At 42.2% G+C, this 19,487-nt stretch overlaps 1 protein-coding gene across 4 annotated transcripts; it reads left to right on the top strand.

The window, feature by feature from the left end:
- Positions 1-8,198: 8,198 nt before the first annotated feature.
- Positions 8,199-19,148, top strand: EIF5A2 (eukaryotic translation initiation factor 5A2). 4 transcript variants are annotated; one of them, XM_034781558.1, is made up of 5 exons: positions 8,199-8,336; positions 8,895-9,071; positions 11,077-11,181; positions 13,327-13,458; positions 14,321-19,148. In XM_034781558.1, exons 2-5 carry the CDS (start codon positions 8,907-8,909, stop codon positions 14,378-14,380), a joined length of 462 nt encoding a protein of 153 aa, XP_034637449.1. In that variant the 5' UTR covers positions 8,199-8,336; positions 8,895-8,906; the 3' UTR covers positions 14,381-19,148. The 4 variants fall into 4 exon arrangements, with proteins under 4 accessions (XP_034637449.1, XP_034637447.1, XP_034637446.1 ...); XM_034781556.1 differs by having other exon boundaries at positions 8,892-9,071; XM_034781555.1 differs by having other exon boundaries at positions 8,199-8,340.
- The last annotated feature ends 339 nt before the right edge of the window (positions 19,149-19,487 follow it).

Genomic DNA, 19,487 nt, shown 5'->3' with positions numbered 1-19,487 from the left:
TATATCTAGAAACATGTTTACTGCTGTCTCATCACATCAGTTTGGCCCTTAGAACCTGTCCCTTTAGCTGCATGTTCCGGCTTAAACTTGTTCCTGATATACAGCTTGTCCAATCATTATGTTTATCTCTAAATGTTACAGTTTTACCAACTTGCTAATCATTAAGATCATTTAAATGACCAAGTCATGCTTATTAGCTAAATGGCTGTTGCACTTTAGTTAACATGCAAAGGATGTTCCCATGCTGCAGTTAGCTAATAACACATTATAATTAATAATCCCTGGAAAAGCATCTTGTCAGCAAGACCTTTGATGGTGTTTTCCTAATGCACTGAGATTATTGCCATTAGAACTTCTCTGTTCTGTCAGATAAATGGCTGACAACATCCACTTTCCAACTCTCTAAGCATAATTTTAAAATTAGCTTGATTTCCCTAATCCAACAAGCTCAGGACATTTGGACCCATTAACTTTTTTTTTGCATAAATCTATTGCAGATTTTTCTGCCTCACTTCATGCTGTTTTCCACGATTTCCTTCCAACTGGGTACCCTCTTTCTCCTGAATCAAACAACTGATGAGAAAGAGGCTGAGTCAATAGGTCTGCTATAAATTCAGGGCAGTCCTTTGAGGTGCTGTGCACTTTCTGAGGTGTTCCTCTCCCACTGAAGTCATGTACAAGTAGGAGCTCCTTTGCGAAAGTTCTCATGAATTTGGCAGAGATCAAGGCCCTGATACAGCAAAACAATTAGGCATGTGCTTAACTTTATACAAAACCCATTAAAGTTAAGCATGTGCTTAAGTCAGAGGGTTTCAAACTGTGGAGTGCACACTGCTAAAGGGGCATGGAGGAACCTTCGGGGAGGCGAATGGTGATGCCAGGCAGCTCGGGCTAGCCCTGCACACTGGGGCTTGAGGAGGGAGTGCTACCTCCACTCCCGACTCATGTCAGCGGGCCACCCAGCCTATGGGTCAGTAGCAATGCCTCCACGCCCAGTGCTGGCTCCACCTCCATGCCCACTGACTTCTCCCACCCCAAAAACCTGAGGGGGAGGGGCAAGTATTGGGGGTGCACAACCAAAAATTGTAACTAAAGGAGAGGGCTCGGCTCAAAAAGTTTGAAAACTGCTGATCTAGACAGATATATGCCTATTAAATTAAAGCTTCATTTAGAAATCAGCAATGGCCCATTTAAAACATTAAAACTGATTTGCTTAGTAGCCACAATAGAGCAGAGAAGTTGCTTTAAGTGAAAAAAAGTTCTTGCAATGCAAAATGTATGCCAGCACATATCAGTTCGCAGCTGTTAACTGAAGAGAACAGGTTTGCAGACAACAACAAGAGGTGCCACTTAGATGGATTTTTCACAATGGTACTCACTATTAGCCTGTTGTTTAGAGTCATTTATATACATTGCACTGAATGTAGTTCCTATCGCAATTAAGCAGGCATGCTCTTAATTAGGTGTTGGGGGGAATATTAAGCGGCTTCTGTTGGCTTACTAATAGCATTAAAGCAACTGAGTTGGGGATTTCAAAAATAACTAGCAGGCCTTGTTCTGCTTTGGGTTCCATCTGTCTAGCTGTACGGGAGTATTTGTGACATCATAGCAGTCAGCACCTCTGAAAGTGTGTGTGTGTACTTGTGGTATTCATTGCAAAGGAAATAGCACAAAACAAGCTTCTGCACTCCCACCCCCCAATATAAGGAGAAATATCAGCTCCTATCATAGCCATCTGCAGTACATATTAGCATTGAAACACAGAAATCTGCTTGTTACCTTTAGAGGGCATGAGCGCCAACTTCATAGTCTGATGTCAGACTAGTTAATTGCCACTTTTGCCTCAATACGTACTTGTATACTAATCCACCACATCAGAAGAATATGTGATTCAAAATATAGAGGGGGATGAAGCTGTTAGGTTGGCATTTTGCTGTCAATCAACTCAGTTAAACAGAGCCTGCAAAATGTTGGAGGTGTCAAAACTCGCTTGCCCATTTATCCCAACTAGGTCGTTGGAATGAAATCTGTAACCCCAAGGCCTGGTCCCCACTAAGTCCCCACTTCGGACTAAGGTACGCAAATTCAGCTACGTTAATAACGTAGCTGAATTCGAAGTACCTTAGTCCGAACTTACCGCGGGTCCAGACGCGGCAGGAAGGCTCCCCCGTCGATGCCGCGTACTCCTCTCGGCGAGCTGGAGTACCGGCGTCGACGGCGAGCACTTCCGGGATCGATCCCAGAACATCGATTGCCTGCCGCTGGACCCTCCGGTAAGTGAAGACTTACCCTAAGTAGTTGAGACATTGGGTTTATAGAAATGTACTAGATGGGTTGAGAATTGAATGTGTGTGTTATTAGATAGTTGTTAACTGTTTCTCTCTCTCTCTAAATACCCTATATATAGAGAGAGAGATGGGGGAGAGAAAGAGAAACAGTTAACATCATTATATATAAATATAGAGAGAGCCAGAGAGAGAGAGTTAATTCTTTTTTCTTTAAGTGGGAAGATGTATATGTTTATGAACTATTGTGATTTGGAGACACTCCCTCATAAGGGACGGTGTTATGAGTGTGGGAATTTGGAGATGTGGCCGGAAAAGGGAGTGGGGGTTGGGAATACCCCATGGCTGTTCACCAGAGACACTCTCCAGTTTGTTTTATTAAAGTTTTATTCCTTTCTCATTCACTGGTTTGTTATTTAATAAACCCCAAGATTGTTACAACACCATTAGCCAAACTGTGCCTCTTACAAATACCTAGTATAATAAAAAGAACAGGAGTACTTGTGGCACCTTAGAGACTAACAAATTTATTAGAGCATAAGCTTTTGTGGACTACAGCCCACTTCTTCGGGCTAATAAATAACTAATAAATTTGTTAGTCTCTAAGGTGCCACAAGTACTCCTGTTCTTTTTGCGGATACAGACTAACACGGCTGCTACTCTGAAACCTAGTATAATAAATAGGCTCTGTTAATGCCACATTTAACTTTAGATATTTTCCTTTCAAACTCACCAGCACCATCTGCAGATCAAAGTAGTAAAGTGCAGCAGAAACCATTGAACAGAGGCTTCTCACAGGAACAACGCCAGACGACAGATGTTTTTAGAGAACCTGCAACCATATTTTACTCGATTTTATTCATTTAACTTGCCTCATATTTGTGTGAGGTTCAGTGGATTTATCTTGGAGGGGAACATATTAAGATTGCGTGAGGGGAATGGAGGTTGTTTCAAAGGAATCACTGTGATACAGTCAAAGCACCGTGGTGAAACGTCACAATATAAAGCTCTCGCTTTCCACCCCCCACAAGACCCATGTCTGCACCACTTTAACTACCAACCCCTTAGTGAAGGTACAGTTATACTTGTTAAATGTGCTTATCACAGGTATAAATGTACTATAGCTTAGTCCCATCTACTTATACTGGTATAACTGCATCCATACTAGAGGTTGTATCATTATAATTACTTCAGAGAAAAAAATCACACCCCTAACTGTAAATTATACTGTACAAAATCTGGGTGTAGCTCAGGCCTTACCTGCCTAGAACTGACAGTTACCTCTGTCAGAATGTTTCCTAGTATCACAAAGGTAGTATGTCACAGATTTAAGCCCAGATTTCCTGATTCCTAGTCCTGATTTTTAATACCAACAACTGAGGTTGACCTAGCTACATCCCTCAAACATTCACACCCCGAGAGATGTAGTTAAGCCGACCTAAGTCCCGCTATAGATATTGCTATGTCGACGAAGGAATTCTGTCGACCTATCTACTGTAAAGGAGTAGATTTACTACAGCAACAGAAACAGCTTTTCCGTCACTGTAGCAAACGCCTACCTGCAGCACCATTGTGGCATAGCTCCAGTGCTACAGCGGCACTGCTATAGCACTTGTAATGTAGACATACCCTTAAATGGCTATAGGACAATTTGGCCCTGATCTCTGACTGGTGCCTCTAGGTGCTACTTAAATCCAAATAAAAAATAATAGTAAACTGGGTTCAATGTCATGCTCCACCCAGGCTGGGTGAGCTTAGACAAGTCACTTACTCTCCCTGTGCATCAGTCCCCCATCTGTAAAATGAGGATAACAGCACTATTCCACTTCACAATGGTGTTTGTGAGGTTTTTGGCTACAGCAACAAGGAGAGGCCATGAAGTGTCTAGACAGATGGATGTCTATTACCCACCCATACCAGTGCTTCTTGGCTTTTTGTGGCAACTTTTACCAGTAGAGTGATAATTGCCTATCCATGATGCCAACTGTGGATTAGCCATCTTTGAATCAATTACCAACAGCTCTACAGCAGTCCAAGGTTCCAGTTTCCAGAGGACAATAACAACTTGTTTCTGGAGTGTTATTGCCTCTTTCATCCAGGTGTACTGGAGCTCAAGGATTGGAGTAAGTTCTCACACAGCTAAAGGAATGTTGCTTTCCTTGTATGAAAGTTTGGGGCCCACTGCTGGTCATCGCATATTTCCATCATAACGGATTCCCACCACTCTATGCTTGTAGCTCTGATCCAGCTGTGATCTCCACAGGGGAAAAACACGTCAACTAAGTCCATGGCTCTATGTCCGTAAGGTGCTGGCCACTATTTTCTGTGGGCAAAAAGCCACCCTTGAAACACGTGACATCACCCCTTGGCAGCAGCTTTGGCAGTTGCATGCCAGAGAAACATCATCTCCAAAACAGCATCTGTCAGTTCCAGTTGTTAGACTGAATGGGATCCAAACCTGACAGCACAAGGATGTAATAGCATATGAAACATGAGAAACAGCCAGGAGGAAGGGATAGCTCAGTGGTTTGAGCATTGGCCTCCTAAACCCAGCTTTGTGAGTTTAATCCTTGAGGGGGTGGGATCTGGGGCAAAATCAGTACTTGGTCCTTCTAGTGAAGGAAGGGGGCTGGACTTGATGACCTTTCAATCCAGTTCTAGGAGATAGGATTTCTTTCTTTCTTTATAAATCTTTGTCTCGCTCATTATTAGATACAACATCAGTGCGGATATGGGGCATGACAGCCAGGATGTGGAGCTCAACTGCTGTGGTCACGTTCTGTCGAGTCAGGGCTTATTTACATGGGGAAATGTAGAAGCATAACTATAGCAGTATAATTCTATCAGCATAGTTATGCTGGTAAATGCCCCATATAAATAAGCCCTTAGGCTAAAGCAAGGTGGCTAAGACCTGGTCTACACTTAAAATTTAGAATGACCTAGCTATGTTGTTCAGTGGCTGTGAAAAATTCACACCACCGCACCATAGGTAAACTGACAGATGCAGTTACCTCAATGGAAGAATTCTTCCGTTGATTGCTCCGCCACTCAGGGAGGTAGGTTACCTACACTGACGGGAAAAAACCCCTTCAGTTGCTGTAGGAAGTGTCTATGCTACAGTGCCACAGACGCATAGCTGCAGCTCTGCCGCTCCAGCACCCATAGTGTAGATATGGGCTAATTCATGAGTCTTCCAATCTCTGCATACAGAAGCAACACTTCCCCCACACTACTCTGTCTTCTTCGAGCCTCATCCCTCAGCCCCACCTTATTCTCAAAGGGACAGCTTCTGATAAGCAGAATACAAACATTGAAAATAGAATAACAAAACAAATATTAACACAACACCCAAATTCACCTCTAAATATAATGTTTTGCAATATAAATTCATTTTAATAATTATTCCTGTGATCTCAAACTAACAAATGTATTTTTCCTCCTAGACATGTCAGCAGGTAGGAGTGACTGGTGTGGGAGCCATGCTGTTATCCTCTATGAGGAGTAGCCTGAACTGGGGATATAACAAGCTTTAATACAACTATTTGTGAACTAGCCATCACCTACAGCCCCCAACTAAAACCTCTCCAGCGCATCATCAAGGATCTACAACCTATCCTGAAGGATGATCCCTCATTCTCACAGACCTTGGGAGACAGGCCAGTCCTCGCTTACAGACAGCCCCTCAGCCTGAAGCAAATACTCACCAGCAACTACACACCACACAACAAAAACATTAACTCAGGAACCAATCCCTGCAACAAAGCCCGTTGCCAACTCTGTCCGCATATCTATTCAAGGGACACCATCATAGGATTTAACCACATCAGTCACAACATCAGGGGCTCGTTCACTTGCACATCTACCAATGTGATATATGCCATCATGTGTCAGCGATGCCCCTCTGCCATGTACATTGGCCAAACTGGACAGTCTCTATGCAAAAGAATAAATGGACACAAATCAGACATCAAGAATTGTAACATTCAAAAACCAGGAGGAGAGCACTTCAATCCCCCTGTTCACTCAATAACAGACTTAAAAGTAGCAATTCTTCAACAAAAAAACTTCAAAAACAGACTTCAGTGAGAAACTGCAGAACTGGAATTAATTTGCAAATTTGACACCATTAAATTAGCCCTGAATAAGGACTGGGAGTGGCTGGGTCACTACAAAAAATAATTTTCCCTCTGTTGATACTCACATCTTCTTGTCAACTGCTGGGAATGGGCCACATCCACCCTAACTGAATTGGCCTCGTTAGCACTGACCCCCGACTTGGTAAGGCAACTTCCATCTTTTCATGTGCTGTATATTTATACCTGCCTACTATATTTTCCACTCCATGCATCTGATGAAGTGGGTTATAGCCCATGAAAGCTTATGCCCAAGCTTAAACATTTGTTAGTCTCTAAGGTGCCACAAGGACTACTTGTTATTTTTATTTGTGAACTAGCATTAGAATGTTGGGTAGCAGGATTCCTGGGTTCTGTTCCTGCTTCTGTTAGCAGAGTACGACCTAGTAGTTAGAAAGAGCATAGCAAATATACGATGCCCCTTCCTCACTCAGCTATGTGAACTGAACCTGGGATCTCAAAGCATAAACCATTACTAGAGCACAACAATAGTACACATCAGGATGGTGGTAGTAGCAGATTCATAAACCTCTGTATGCATCTAACCACTAGAAAGAGACAAAGATCCACATAGTGTAAGTTGGACAAGCATACTTCGGCCCATTTATCTGAAAGTGTGGCAAAGTCATCCTGGTCAGCTCTGGCCCACCCTCTCTCTCCGTTGGGTGAGCGATAGCTGCTTCTGAGCTAGTGTTCTGAGGATTTGGCTAGTAACTCTGAAATGGGGCAAGGGTGGAATGCAAGGGGAGAGTCTCACTCCTGGCCTGGTGTTTCATAGGCGGTGGGGGGACATGCCAGTTATGTCTAGGGTTGCCAACAGTCCCTTATTACAAGGAACATCCCTTATTTTTTCCATCTCTGTACAAGATCAGGAATTGCTGAGTGCTGCAAAAAGGAGCAAGAAATACCTGTGGTGAACGTAGGTGAGTACTCCTTATTATTAATACTAATGATAGGTTTAAGGACTCCTTGTTGTTTTTATTAATAATAATGATATCATCAGGAAGAGGAGGAGTGCAGGGCTGCTAAGAAAACAACTTCTTATTTTTGAAATACTCTGGCAACACTACATGCCACAGTCCTGCAGAATGTGCACCCCTGGCAGGCGCTAAGGGGAGTTGCCCCGCCAGGATGTGTGGCACCAAAGGAGGGACGGCCCTTACAGCAGGGACGGGCAGCATGGCCTCCCCAGGAGCAGGCGGCATAGTGGGCGGAAGAGCTGCGGGGAAGGGGCCCCACCCCTAGGGTTCAGGGGCCTTGCCTGGGGGCACTGCTACGGTGCATTGGCTCAGGGGCAGGCCCGCCGCCGCGGCGCCGTTGCCCCCTGCCTGCAAAAGGCAAGCACCCAACCGGCCCCTTTACACGCTTTGAAGTTGCCTCGGTAGTAATGGCCGCCAGCGTCACATGACAAGCTGCTGGTGGAGGGGGTATTGTGACCCAAGCCGCTTTCCATAGTAGGCGAGACGCGGCTCATCCCCACATGCCTGTGGGCAAACCTGTTTCCGGTTGGAGAGACGCCCCAAGCGGAAGTGCTGTTTCTTTAAGGCATGTGGAGGAGGAGCGGATCAAGGGGGGGAGAAAGCGAACTTTCCGCGCCACGTGGTCAGACTCCAACCAATGCTGAGCGGCGGTGAATCGCCACGGTAGGGGCGGGGCGCGGCGCGCGGGTGACCTGGAAGTTTGTGCGCGCTGAGTCACATGGAAGGGGCGGAGGCACTCAGAGCCCCGCCTAACCTGGCCTCCTGGCAGCCAATGAGAGCTGCGCCCGCGGGTACAAAGCGGAAGTGGGGGGGTGGGCGAGGGAAGAGAGGAGTGCGCGTGAGGTTGTGCCGCTCTGTCCTGTCTCCCTCCTCCCCGGCTGCTGTAGTGCTAGAGGCCGGGCGCGTGTGCGCAGCGACCGACGCTCCGTTTCCAATCGGCGGGTAAGAGCCGGGCCTGGCGCGCGCCGCTCCCGGCCGCGGGAGTTGCCGGCGCGGGGTCGGGCCGGGCCGGGCCGGGAGCCCCGTGGGAGGCTGGGGCCCTTCACCCTCCCCGGGGGCTGGGCCCGGCGTGGGGCTCCTCGGCCCCCCGCACCCGGTGTGTGTGGCAAGGGCGGCTCTGTCTCCGCGCTCCGGCCGGGCGCTGCAGCGGCGTTGCCCCAGGCACGTGGGCAGGGCGGGGTGTCCTGGAGGCCTCCCTCACGCCGCTGGCCGGCCCGGGGCAGGCGGACCTTGCGCCCGGCTGTGGGGCTGCCGAGAAGCACGTGCTGCCCGGGCAGCCAGCAACCCGCCTTGCGCCCAGCCAGCCTTGCGCTCAGCGCGGGGGCAGGGCGTATGTGCACTGCAGATAAACCCCCGCGGCTGTCCCGGGCTAAAGGGGTTGCTTAATTGCTGTGCAGCTGCTCGGGTTGTAGCCTGAGCTCTGGGACCCCCCCCACGTGTTTCTAAGCTGTCTGGTTTGCTGGTAAAAGCTGCATCCTCTCCTTATTCTCTAGTAGATCCAGCGCACCATGGCCGATGAGATTGACTTCACGACTGGAGATGCTGGTGCTTCCTCCACCTACCCCATGCAATGCTCTGCGCTGCGCAAGAACGGCTTCGTCGTGCTCAAGGGACGTCCTTGCAAAATTGTTGAAATGTCAACCTCTAAGACCGGCAAACATGGTCATGCCAAGGTAAACAAGACTGGCACATTCTCATACCTTTGCTTTTGGGCTTGAATATCTCCTCCCTCAATTACTTATTTTTATATAAATAGGGTGTGTAATAAACACACACTGTACATATCACCTGTCAAATCCTTAGCTATGGAATTATTATGTACATAATACTGGTGTGCCTATGCCTCAGAGCAAGTTTTCTGTACTATTCAATCCCAGCTCTACAGCAAATGATAAACAGTGGGGGTAATATTCAAGACGAGATCCCATGTATGCCTTTTGCTTGAGGACTCTTGAAATTTACATGGGGATGAACTAGAGTTTATTGACTTGATGGAAGTGCTCTGAGAAGGTAGAGGGATTAGACTAGCCTTTGCCTAAAGAAGGATTTGGAAGGTGTTGAATAATGCATGTTAACAGCCTACTGTAGAGAACTGGCAGTGCCTCTGACATATTAAAGGACTCCATATAACACATTTAATAGACTTTCCAAATCCTAATTTAGACAAAAATCTAGAGTTAAGGTAAAGTACTATCGGGAAGAGTCTCCCTTCCCCCCCACTTTCTGAGACCATCTATATGGCTTAGCTAAGTAGACATACTTTGCACTAGTCCTTGGTATGGCTTCACTTAGTGTCTCTAGCTAACTAGCAATTAACTGATATACTTAACGTGTTTTTTTGAAGGCTGGTGTAGACACCCCCTTGTCTCTGTTCTAGGTGACAAATACTTGGCTTTTACCACATGCTAATTGAGTACTTAAGTCTTCACTACACTTGAAGTAGAAGCCTATGGTGTGTCTACTAAACAATAGAGGCTAACAGCAATTAATTAAAGATACAAAAAAAAAAATCTAAGAGACCTACACCCACCCCTGGGAGCAGTAAGGAGATGTGTGTGTGTGTGGGGGGGGAAATGACACACTCTCATGGCTTTAAAAAGTTCCTATCAGACCCTCAGGCTTGGCCTACATTTTGTTAGGTTGACTAGCTACATCACTCAGGGCTGTGTTGGATTACCTATATCAATGGAAAATGTTTGCTGTTGATGCAGGGAGCATATGTGCTGTGGTAGCTGTGCAGCCGTAGAGGCCATAGTGTAGACATACCTTTGGTTAGTATCTTTCTCTAGAAACTGTTCTTAAAGCTAGTTTTAATGTCTTCAGTGCCTACCAGCAGCTAAGATGCCCTGAAATAATTACCAAAATAAAGATAAGGGCAGGTAACCACCTTGTTCATTTGTGTCTCTTAGTTAAGTGTTCTGGAAACAGCCCATCTTCTGATGTTTAAGAGGGTGGACAGAGACCTTAGTTGGAGTTAACAGTTGATAGCCTGGTTTATACCAGGGTTTAGTCTACATTCCATTGTGGTAATACTAGTTCAGCTCAGTCTGGCAATCACGGGAGTCTTAGCGTAGACATGTAACAGCACAAACACGTCTAAAGCCATAGCAAAAAGACTTGTGAATAGGTTAGTTTGGTGTTGGCAATACTGGGGCGTTTCTAGAAATGCCCCTAATACTGGGGGAGACAGGCTTAAATCCCATTTCCCTCTCATCTTTCAGGCCTGGCCCAAGCTAAGGTTTGTAAGTATATATCTATGCCAGCACAAACTTTTTACTGTAGGCTTGGGAAAAGAGACCTTTTGGCATTACATCAGTAGTTAGGAGTGAAATTTTTTTCACACTCCTAACCAACATAGCCTTAGTCTCAAATCTAGTGATGTAATTGTAGAACTGGGATACCAAGGCTCTAATTTTCTTACACTCCTCCTTTTATGACAAATATTTCAGACCATCTTCATATGTGACCAGGGGTGGGGGAAAGGGTGCAAGCAGAACTTTCTCTTTTTCAGGTTATGCATAAACTCTTGGACTAAAATTCTTGCCCCTCCCATTCAAGTGGAATTGGTTTTGTGTGTAAAATGAACCAGTAACTTGAACTGTTGCCTTGAACAGCAGGCTGCCAGTGACTGATCCTAAGTGAAGAAAAACTAATTGCTCTTTACGACTGTTCTTGCAGGTTCATTTGGTTGGTATTGATATTTTCACTGGCAAAAAATATGAAGATATCTGCCCATCCACTCATAACATGGATGTTCCAAATATCAAGAGGAATGACTATCAAGTGAGTCTGTTTACCGATGGTGCTTTTAGACAGCTTCCTAACTGTTGCCATAATGACAAATTTCAGTTACTACAAGTAAATTAGCTCCACTCCTAAACTGCATGTCAAAATTTTTTAGCTAGCTTTAAACTAAAAAAAGTTGCTTCTCCCACTTCAGACCCTTTTTCTTTCTCTTCTGAGGGTACATCTACACTACAGGGGGGAGTCGATTTAAGATATGCAAATTCAGCTATGTGAATAGCGTAGCTGAATTCGACGTATCGCAGCCGACTTACCCCGTTGTGAGGACGGCGGCAAAATCGACTTCTGCGGCTTTCCGTCGGCGGCGCTTACTACCACCTCCGCTGGTGGAGTAAGAGCGTCGATTCGGGGATTGATTGTCGCGTCCCAACGGGACGCGATAAATTGATCCCCGAGAGGTCGATTTCTACCCGCCGATTCAGGCGGGTAGTATAGACCTAGCCTGAGGGTAGTTATTACTCCCTTGTTGAGCATACTAGCAGTGCACTCTAAAATTTTGGCCTGAAGTCTGGGATGATAACTTCATTATGCTGTCAGGGAGTACAAGATGGTAATATGACTCTATAATGGGGAAAGGAGAATGGTTATATACCGGAGGTTGGGAAAGAGTCTTTTCTAGCCCCTATAGTAAAGATAATCTTGGGTAAGACTTCTGGACTTCCTTAGAGCAGCACATTTACTCTTGGCTGTATCTGATTCTGCCTATTTAATTTCTTTTGAATTGAAATTGACTTGAACCTTTTAGATGGCACTGCTCCAAAGTCATTCTGATCCTCCTGAACACTATCAAGGAGTGTAGATGCAGGGAACTGGTTCACAAATTTCCTTTTAACTTGATAACTTTTTTTGAAGTGTTAGAAGGATGCTGACAGACTAACTAGACCTCAAATCTCTGCCACCTGCCAGTCTAGTTTTCACTTCGACATAACATAATTGACATCTTAGGATAGTCAAGTTTCTAGCCTCGTCATTTCTATTAAGGCTTTTAGTCTGCGTGAAGCGACAGCTGTGATGAATTCAGAGTGCGCTGAGTTAGGGACACTAGAAATTCAGTCAGCTAACTTGGTGCAAATGAAGTCAAAAGATGGATCACTCTGAAGTAATGAGTTTTTATGGAGGATGGTAGCAAAATATGGTGGCTTTCATCTTAAAGTCACTAGTTGATTTCTGTCCAGATGAAATTACATCCTCAATTAGTATTAATTGGCCAACTCAAGGTCACATGGTTAGAGTACTAATGCTAAACCTCCTAATCAAGGTGGACTGTTCTTTATTGCCCTGGTGTGCATCATGTATTCTGCAGCCTGTAGTGTACATGTTCTGGATAGTAACTTTTCTTCAGAGTTGTTGGTTCTACATACCAAATACTAAATCACAATTTTATAGAGCTTGAGCTTCCCACTTGTATTTTTAGGACTATTGTCCTGGTTCTTTACCTTCACTTAGAGGTCTCTCTAGTAAGTTACTGAGAAGTAAGGCCCTCTCTAGATCTGTTAGGAAATATGAACTTTCATATGTGATGCAGTCTTATGGGAAATTCTAGCCTTTTGGTGTCCAAAGCTAGTTACTTCCTTAACTATTACCATTCAAAAATTAGAAATAGCTTAACTTTCATACAGAAAATGGGAGTTTAAAATTTTCTTCCTGACTCACCTTGTGTGTGCCTTGTAAAGCAGCACTTAAGAGCTAGAGTTAAAAACCACTGCAGTGGTTCATTCAGATAAATGGAATCTGATGTGATGGCCTAGAGAAATACTCATCAAGTCAGCTTATTTATTTTGTAGTTGTGCTACCATCCAGGACTCTATTACCCCTGTGCTTAATAACTTGACCACTGAAAACAAATGTGCAACTTAACTTAGTTTAGCAGAAGCTAATAGCTTTCAATCCTTCTCTTGAAAGATCATTTAAAACTGTCAAATGTCATGATTTGTATTCTGATTAGGCAACAAAATTAACATGACTAATGTAGAATCTGTCTCCGAACTACCCTGATATTAGAAGCAGCAAGTAATGGGATGGCCTAGTTTCAATATTTGATACTGAACTAATACAAACTAGCAAATCTTGCTAGTCAGACAAATTAGCAGTATGAATTTTCTAAAAACCAACTTCTCCCTGTAGCTGATCTGTATTCAGGATGGCTACCTCTCTCTGCTGACAGAAAGCGGTGAAGTTCGTGAGGATCTGAAGCTGCCAGAAGGTGATCTAGGCAAAGAAATAGAGGGGAAATACAATGCAGGTGAAGATGTACAGGTAAGAACAGAAAGCAATCAAGGTGCCACTAAAGGGCAAGTTTTAAAGGGTGTCTATACTTTCCATAAGAGTCTGTGATAAAGAATGGTCCTGGTCTTATTCTCAAATCTAAATTTGGAAGCATACCAATTTCCTACACTCTGAAACTCCTTCCTACCAAATTTAGCTATACTCCTATTTCGAAATGAACCTCAATAGCCCAGCTCAAGCAATTAACAGTGGTCTCCATTCTGTGGTTGATGGAAAGCTTGCTGGTTCTCACCTCAGCTGCATTTGCATGTGTCCAGATGCTTTGCTGTTCCACAAACTAGAAGTTACAAGCCAAGTTGAGGCCTGGTCTAAACTTCAGTTTTGGTGGCATAGTGAGGGGGGCTCAGCATTGGGGCAGTGGGGGGGGGGGGGGGGGTGAATTACACCATTACCCAACAGAGCTATAAATATAAAAGCTCTAATGGAAATCCATCTTATATGAGCAAAAGCACTCTTGCTAGTATAAACTGCATCTCCACTAGAAGGGTTTGTCAGTATAGATAGGTCTAGCTGTCTCTAACATCTGCTATGAGAGAAGAACCTAGAGCTGCCAGTCACTAACAGATGACCAAGCAGCAGGGCAAAGAAAGGGATGCATATCCAGAGAGAACGCATCATAGGGCCAGATGGAATGACCAGGGGTAGAAAACTTTTTGTATTAAAGACAGATTAAATAAATTTCCATGTTATCTGTAGTTATTGCTACTTCTCAACAAGAGGAGGTAGGAGTCCCTCCAACGTTAGTTTTCAGTGGGGTGCCTTTTATCACATGGGTTTAAGTCTCTTGTGATTGTTATCCATACATTTTTAATGTTTATCTTTTGTCTTCTAGGTGTCAGTCATGTGTGCAATGAGCGAAGAATATGCTGTAGCCATAAAGCCCTGCAAATAAATGGGATCTCCAGGCTCGAGCAATTGCTCAGGTCCAGACAAACCACAGATCTTAAATTTGGTTCTGATTGTCACCAAAGCTATGGCCTTCACAAGCAACCTCATTTCTTTTTGGATTGTTTCAAAATAGTGCTGGATTCTGGATTAGTGTTGCAGGCTGACTGGCAATTTTCATAATCACTGAGGTTTTAATTCCTTATGAATTGTGTAACTAACATGCCTGTAGGTTTCAGTTCATGGGTCCAAGAAACCTGATGGTTTCATTCATTAGCAGGTATATTTTATTTGTTTGAGCAAAACATGTCTGTCTGTGTGAACAGACAATGTACAGTATTCAGGGGATTTTAGATAAAATAGTAGATGGTTTCTAGGATTCTAAATTAACCTAGAACATAAATAGTATTTAGCTTTTTTGCCATAACGTTTAGCTAGAACTGACATAGAATTGTTTTAACTTAGACATTCATATCTTGTGAATTGGGATTCTCATTGAATTGTGGGTGCTGATCACATTTCTTAGACCATGAAACTCAAGTGATTAAAAAAAAATGCCAATTAGCTTGACAAAGTCCTGGTGGCCATGTGCAACTAACTGTATTACCTCTTGTTATAATCTCCCTTTGCCAACTTGTTGGCTTGCTTATTGTAACTTTATAAAAATGTCAATCTGCCTTTGGTGTAGGCAGGCAGTCAGAATGTTGGTTGGATGTTACATAGCCAGATTAAAGGTGCACAAGTAGGTGGGATTAGATGTTAAAGTGAGACTTTCACTTGAGGCCTTTGTCAGACTTAAATAATAAAAATAGAAAAATGCAGTTCAGTTGCTCTTATTGTATTATCTTAAACTATAAAAAGGAGTGACTAACTCCACAGGAATCTCTTGCAGTGCTTCCAGTGTTAGGTGTAAATGTTCAGGTTCTAACTACTTGGATTTTGTAGCACAAGGAGTATAGGTTTTTGACCACTTTTTTTTTTTTAAATGAATTGTAGCATTGGAACTTAAATGCACATCTTTCATGTGTAAAGGCAACCTAACTATTCAAATGCAAACATTTTTGCATTTATAAATAAAATATAGGCACAGCAGACACCAATATAAAACATAATCATTGCTCAAATAGGGGAGTAGTAGTAATAAGTTACTACATGTAACTGTTCTAGAAATAAACATGGCAGAAGCTACATAGGTAGCTTGCCATCAACACAGCAGTTCCTGACTCATTTAAAAATGTGTATTTAGGCATGACTTCGTTAACTTAATGGCAAACATGAGAGGCTCTGCAAAACTGACAGAATTGTCACTAACTTAGCATCTTGTGCTTTCTGGATGGTGCTCTTACACATGAATTTCATTCTTCTACTATAAATTCGTTCTCAGACTAGTTCATGGCTTAAATTTCAAGTCACATTTTCCTATAATGGGTCTTGGCAGAACTAGATTTGTTTTTTTTTATATTAAGCATTTTTATCAAACTTTAAATTTCAGTTGTAGGAAATTTGGGAGCAGGGTGAGCTGTCTACTTAATGACAGCAGATGTTGAGATTCAAAGTTAATTATAAATCTCTAAAACACAAATAACCAACATCACGTGTCAAAATCTACAGTTAGATGTCCTTAAATCAAACTAAGTTTTCAAGCAGCATTTTTCTCTATCTGTACATTATCAATGTAGACATTTTAGTTGGTTTGTGAGCATGGTCAAATGGCTATTTAAAAATCTGTCCTTCCAAGCCTACTTCTAATGAACCACTTTATAAACTTGCCTTAAGCTTCAATGGCTATTGACTAATTTGGGATGATTTAAATACTTGGAATAGTGCCCTTGCAAATGGAGTAGAGCAACTATCTTATGAGTTGAACTTGTATATGAAACTTAATCTATATCCTGGTAGACTACAGTGAACCTGAGTGATGAAAAGTAAAACACACACTGACACTAGGCATGTGCCTAGTATACCATGATAGAGGGGGGACAAGCATCGTGCAGCTCAGGCTAGCAATAAATAGCTACCTAATCCATCTCAAAGCACAATGTACTGTAACTATCCTTACAGCAGTCAAGTATCACTACATATTTCTGCCTTGCTTACAGGGCATTGTGATTGAACTTCCTAAATAGCACCTTGTTTCGTATGCAACAATAAACTTGATTCTTAAAACAAGGCTCTGCACCCTATTACAGGCTGAAACCTGTGTTAACTATAGTGCTTTCTTAAGAGCTAAACCTCAATGCTCTCCTTGTCTTCCTGTACCCCACCAGGAAGTGGAGGGTAGGAGGGAACAGCAGTGCTTGTTATGTTTCAATATCTCATGGTGTGGGTCAATAAAAACCAGTGCCTCTGGACCTGGTCTTAAGGACAAGATGAGGTGCCTGCAACCAGCTAGGATGTCTAGCACTGACATAACCAAGCTAATGCAAGTTCTTGCTGCTAAACTATATTAAAATATAGTTCAAAGGCTGGACAAATTCAACTAGTGTAGCATCTTACTGTGTTAGTACAATTTTAAAGGTCTCATATGCAACTAAAACATTTGATGCAATCAGACGTTGGATGCAGCTCATCCACAAGTGTCTGGAAAGTATAGGACTAGCTATCTCAAAGTAGTCCCTTGATTGAGAGATTTCTTAAGGCTAAAAGGCAGTTCTACTAACCACTGCCTGCAGTTCTTCAAAATGTAGGTTTGAGATGACAGTACTTCTCCAAGCAAGAGTTTGTTCCGTTGGCTGGTTCTGTAGCAGTCTTGCATATGGCTAAATACCTATTGCTTATCCACCTTTGTAAGGCACTTTGAGATCTATGAAAGTAATTATTAGGTCATCATACATATGGAATTGCCTGGCAAAAACTAATCTATTACTAGTATCTTGGACACTTCATCAGTTAAGTTACAGTATTATGTTTTACTAAACTTAAAACCAATGTTTGAGCTATTTAATAGCAAGCTATTTCAGCTTACTGTCAAGTCATATTTACAATAAACCTTTGAATGGCTACTAGTAGCAATTCAAACTGCTGCATCTTCCTGAAATCTCGATCAGAAATGTCATGAGGTGAATTTCTTGCTCTCAAAGCTTCACTTTAAAACAGATCTCCTCTATTTACCTGGTTTGTACTACTAGCTTCTAAATTAAGGGATTTTTTTTTATTAACTTGCTGCTACCAGAACATGAAAACTGCAAACTCTTAGCAGCTGCTGCAATTCCCTAAATTAAAAGGTGGAAAACTAGGGGGGGTAGGAAATATTTTCACTTACTGTTACACTTTTATGGCACCAGTCTTTATAGGGTTTTTGTCTTTTCAATTCTTTAAATGTACTATAGGCTGTTTTTTGCCTCAAGTGTTGATAAATATTATTTAACAACTTAAATGGACCCTTTTAATTTTTGCTTGATATGGTTGCTTTTCAACTAGACTATTGCCAGTTGAGCCATGGTTTGAATGCATTGTTCTCAGGGCTGAAGTTCATTATTTTAACAGTAACTGCTTGCAAGTCTCTTACAGGGTTTTTCTGATTCATAGTCACCTGTAGCTTTCCCGAGATGGTGCAGTCTATATAATCTCAGAATACTGTATTCTACATAATCTGTAAAAGAATCACATTTGGGAATAGGTCAAACTATTGTAGTTAGTAGGTTTACTAAAGTCAAGCATGTTAAAATATTAAATGGGCTTCAAAATTCAATAAAATACACTTTTTGTTGGATAATTAGAATATAGTTTTACAAGAATTCAGGTTTGGAAAGGAAGATTCAGTATGTCCTTACTATTAAGGCAGTTGGGTATCGCATTGAATTTTATGCATCAAGACAATTTTAATGAAGGTATAAATCTTAATGAATATATTATGCTAACATATGGTTGAATTTTAGTTTTGCACAGTCCATTTAGAGCTTCGAGTCTCATTTTAACATCTGTAGTCTAACCCTAAAGTATTTGGCTTTTGAGGGTGATTCTGTATTGTAGTAAATAACCAGTGTAAACTTAGAAACTCTCTTGTTTAGTTTTAATGCTTGCTGCATATTACTGTAAAATAAATGATACCCCATTATTCTCAAATTATTCTATATGATAAACATATCAAGTACTAGTCAATGTATTTTTTTAAAAGGGAGAGGGAAGAGGAGAAGTTTTAATTACTGTATTTATGCAATGACATCATACTAATCATAGCAAAAAGAGAACACCCTGTAAGTTATTGTATCTAGTCTTTAGGGATTAAGTGAGCAAATGGACTTATTGGTTATCAGCTGGAAGGATTCAAATATTTATATATTGTAGAATATATATTTGCTTTTTAAAGTCATAAAACCAATAACTTGAAAGGTATAACTGTACATCTTTCATTTGTGTAATAGTGAAGTTCTCAGTTACTAAGAGTAAGGGAAGTTTGGCTTACAAAAGATGGTTGAAAGAAGGCCCTTTAACATTTAGATGAAGCTGGCTAAAATGTTTCTATGAAATATTTGTGCATTTGACTTTTAGTTACAGCAAGAGGGATAGTGGAAGCTAAACTTAAGGTCCAGTCTTGAAATACCTTTCATTTTTATTCACTACCTTTAGCAATACATTTGTTCATTCCATGTGAAAAACATTATTTTTTTTTTAAACTAGAAGGGCTTGTCAAAGTTGTATTGGGGATTGGGGGGGGGGGAGTGCTGACTTTCCTGTCAAAAGAAATAAAATCAAACTCTTAACATTTTATAGTGACTATTTCTTGACATGTGAATATTGTAAATTTCTCCAAGAATAAAGAAATACCATAGTGATAGGCATGATATAAGAACCTGATTTCATCAGGAAATACTTTTTGTATGTGATTAGGTAAAAGCTTTGCTGATGTTGGCAGAATACTTTCCTAACAAAAAAAGAACAGGAGTACTTTTGTGGCACCTTAGAGACTAACAAATTTATTAGAGCATAAGCTTTCGTGGACTACAGCCCACTTCTTCGGATACATAGAAGTGGGCTGTAGTCCACGGAAGCTTATGCTCTAATAAATTTGTTAGTCTCTAAGGTGCCACAAGTACTCCTCTTCTTCTTTTTGCGGATACAGACTAACACGGCTGCTCCTCTGAAACCTTTCCTAACAAACTGAATGATAGTTT

This window comes from Trachemys scripta, chromosome 9 (assembly GCF_013100865.1).
Source record: "Trachemys scripta elegans isolate TJP31775 chromosome 9, CAS_Tse_1.0, whole genome shotgun sequence".
In the NCBI taxonomy this organism is placed as follows: Eukaryota; Metazoa; Chordata; order Testudines; family Emydidae; genus Trachemys; species Trachemys scripta.
This window is presented reverse-complemented; position numbering and strand designations above follow the sequence as displayed.

Excerpts from the sequence above, each read along its gene's own strand:
- EIF5A2 (XM_034781558.1), top strand. The coding sequence starts at position 8,907 with ATGGCCGATGAGATTGACTTCACGACTGGAGATGCTGGTGCTTCCTCC. Across the intron at positions 9,072-11,076 it reads GCAAACATGGTCATGCCAAG|GTTCATTTGGTTGGTATTGA; the intron begins GTAAACAAGACT and ends CTGTTCTTGCAG. Across the intron at positions 13,459-14,320 it reads ATGCAGGTGAAGATGTACAG|GTGTCAGTCATGTGTGCAAT; the intron begins GTAAGAACAGAA and ends TTTGTCTTCTAG.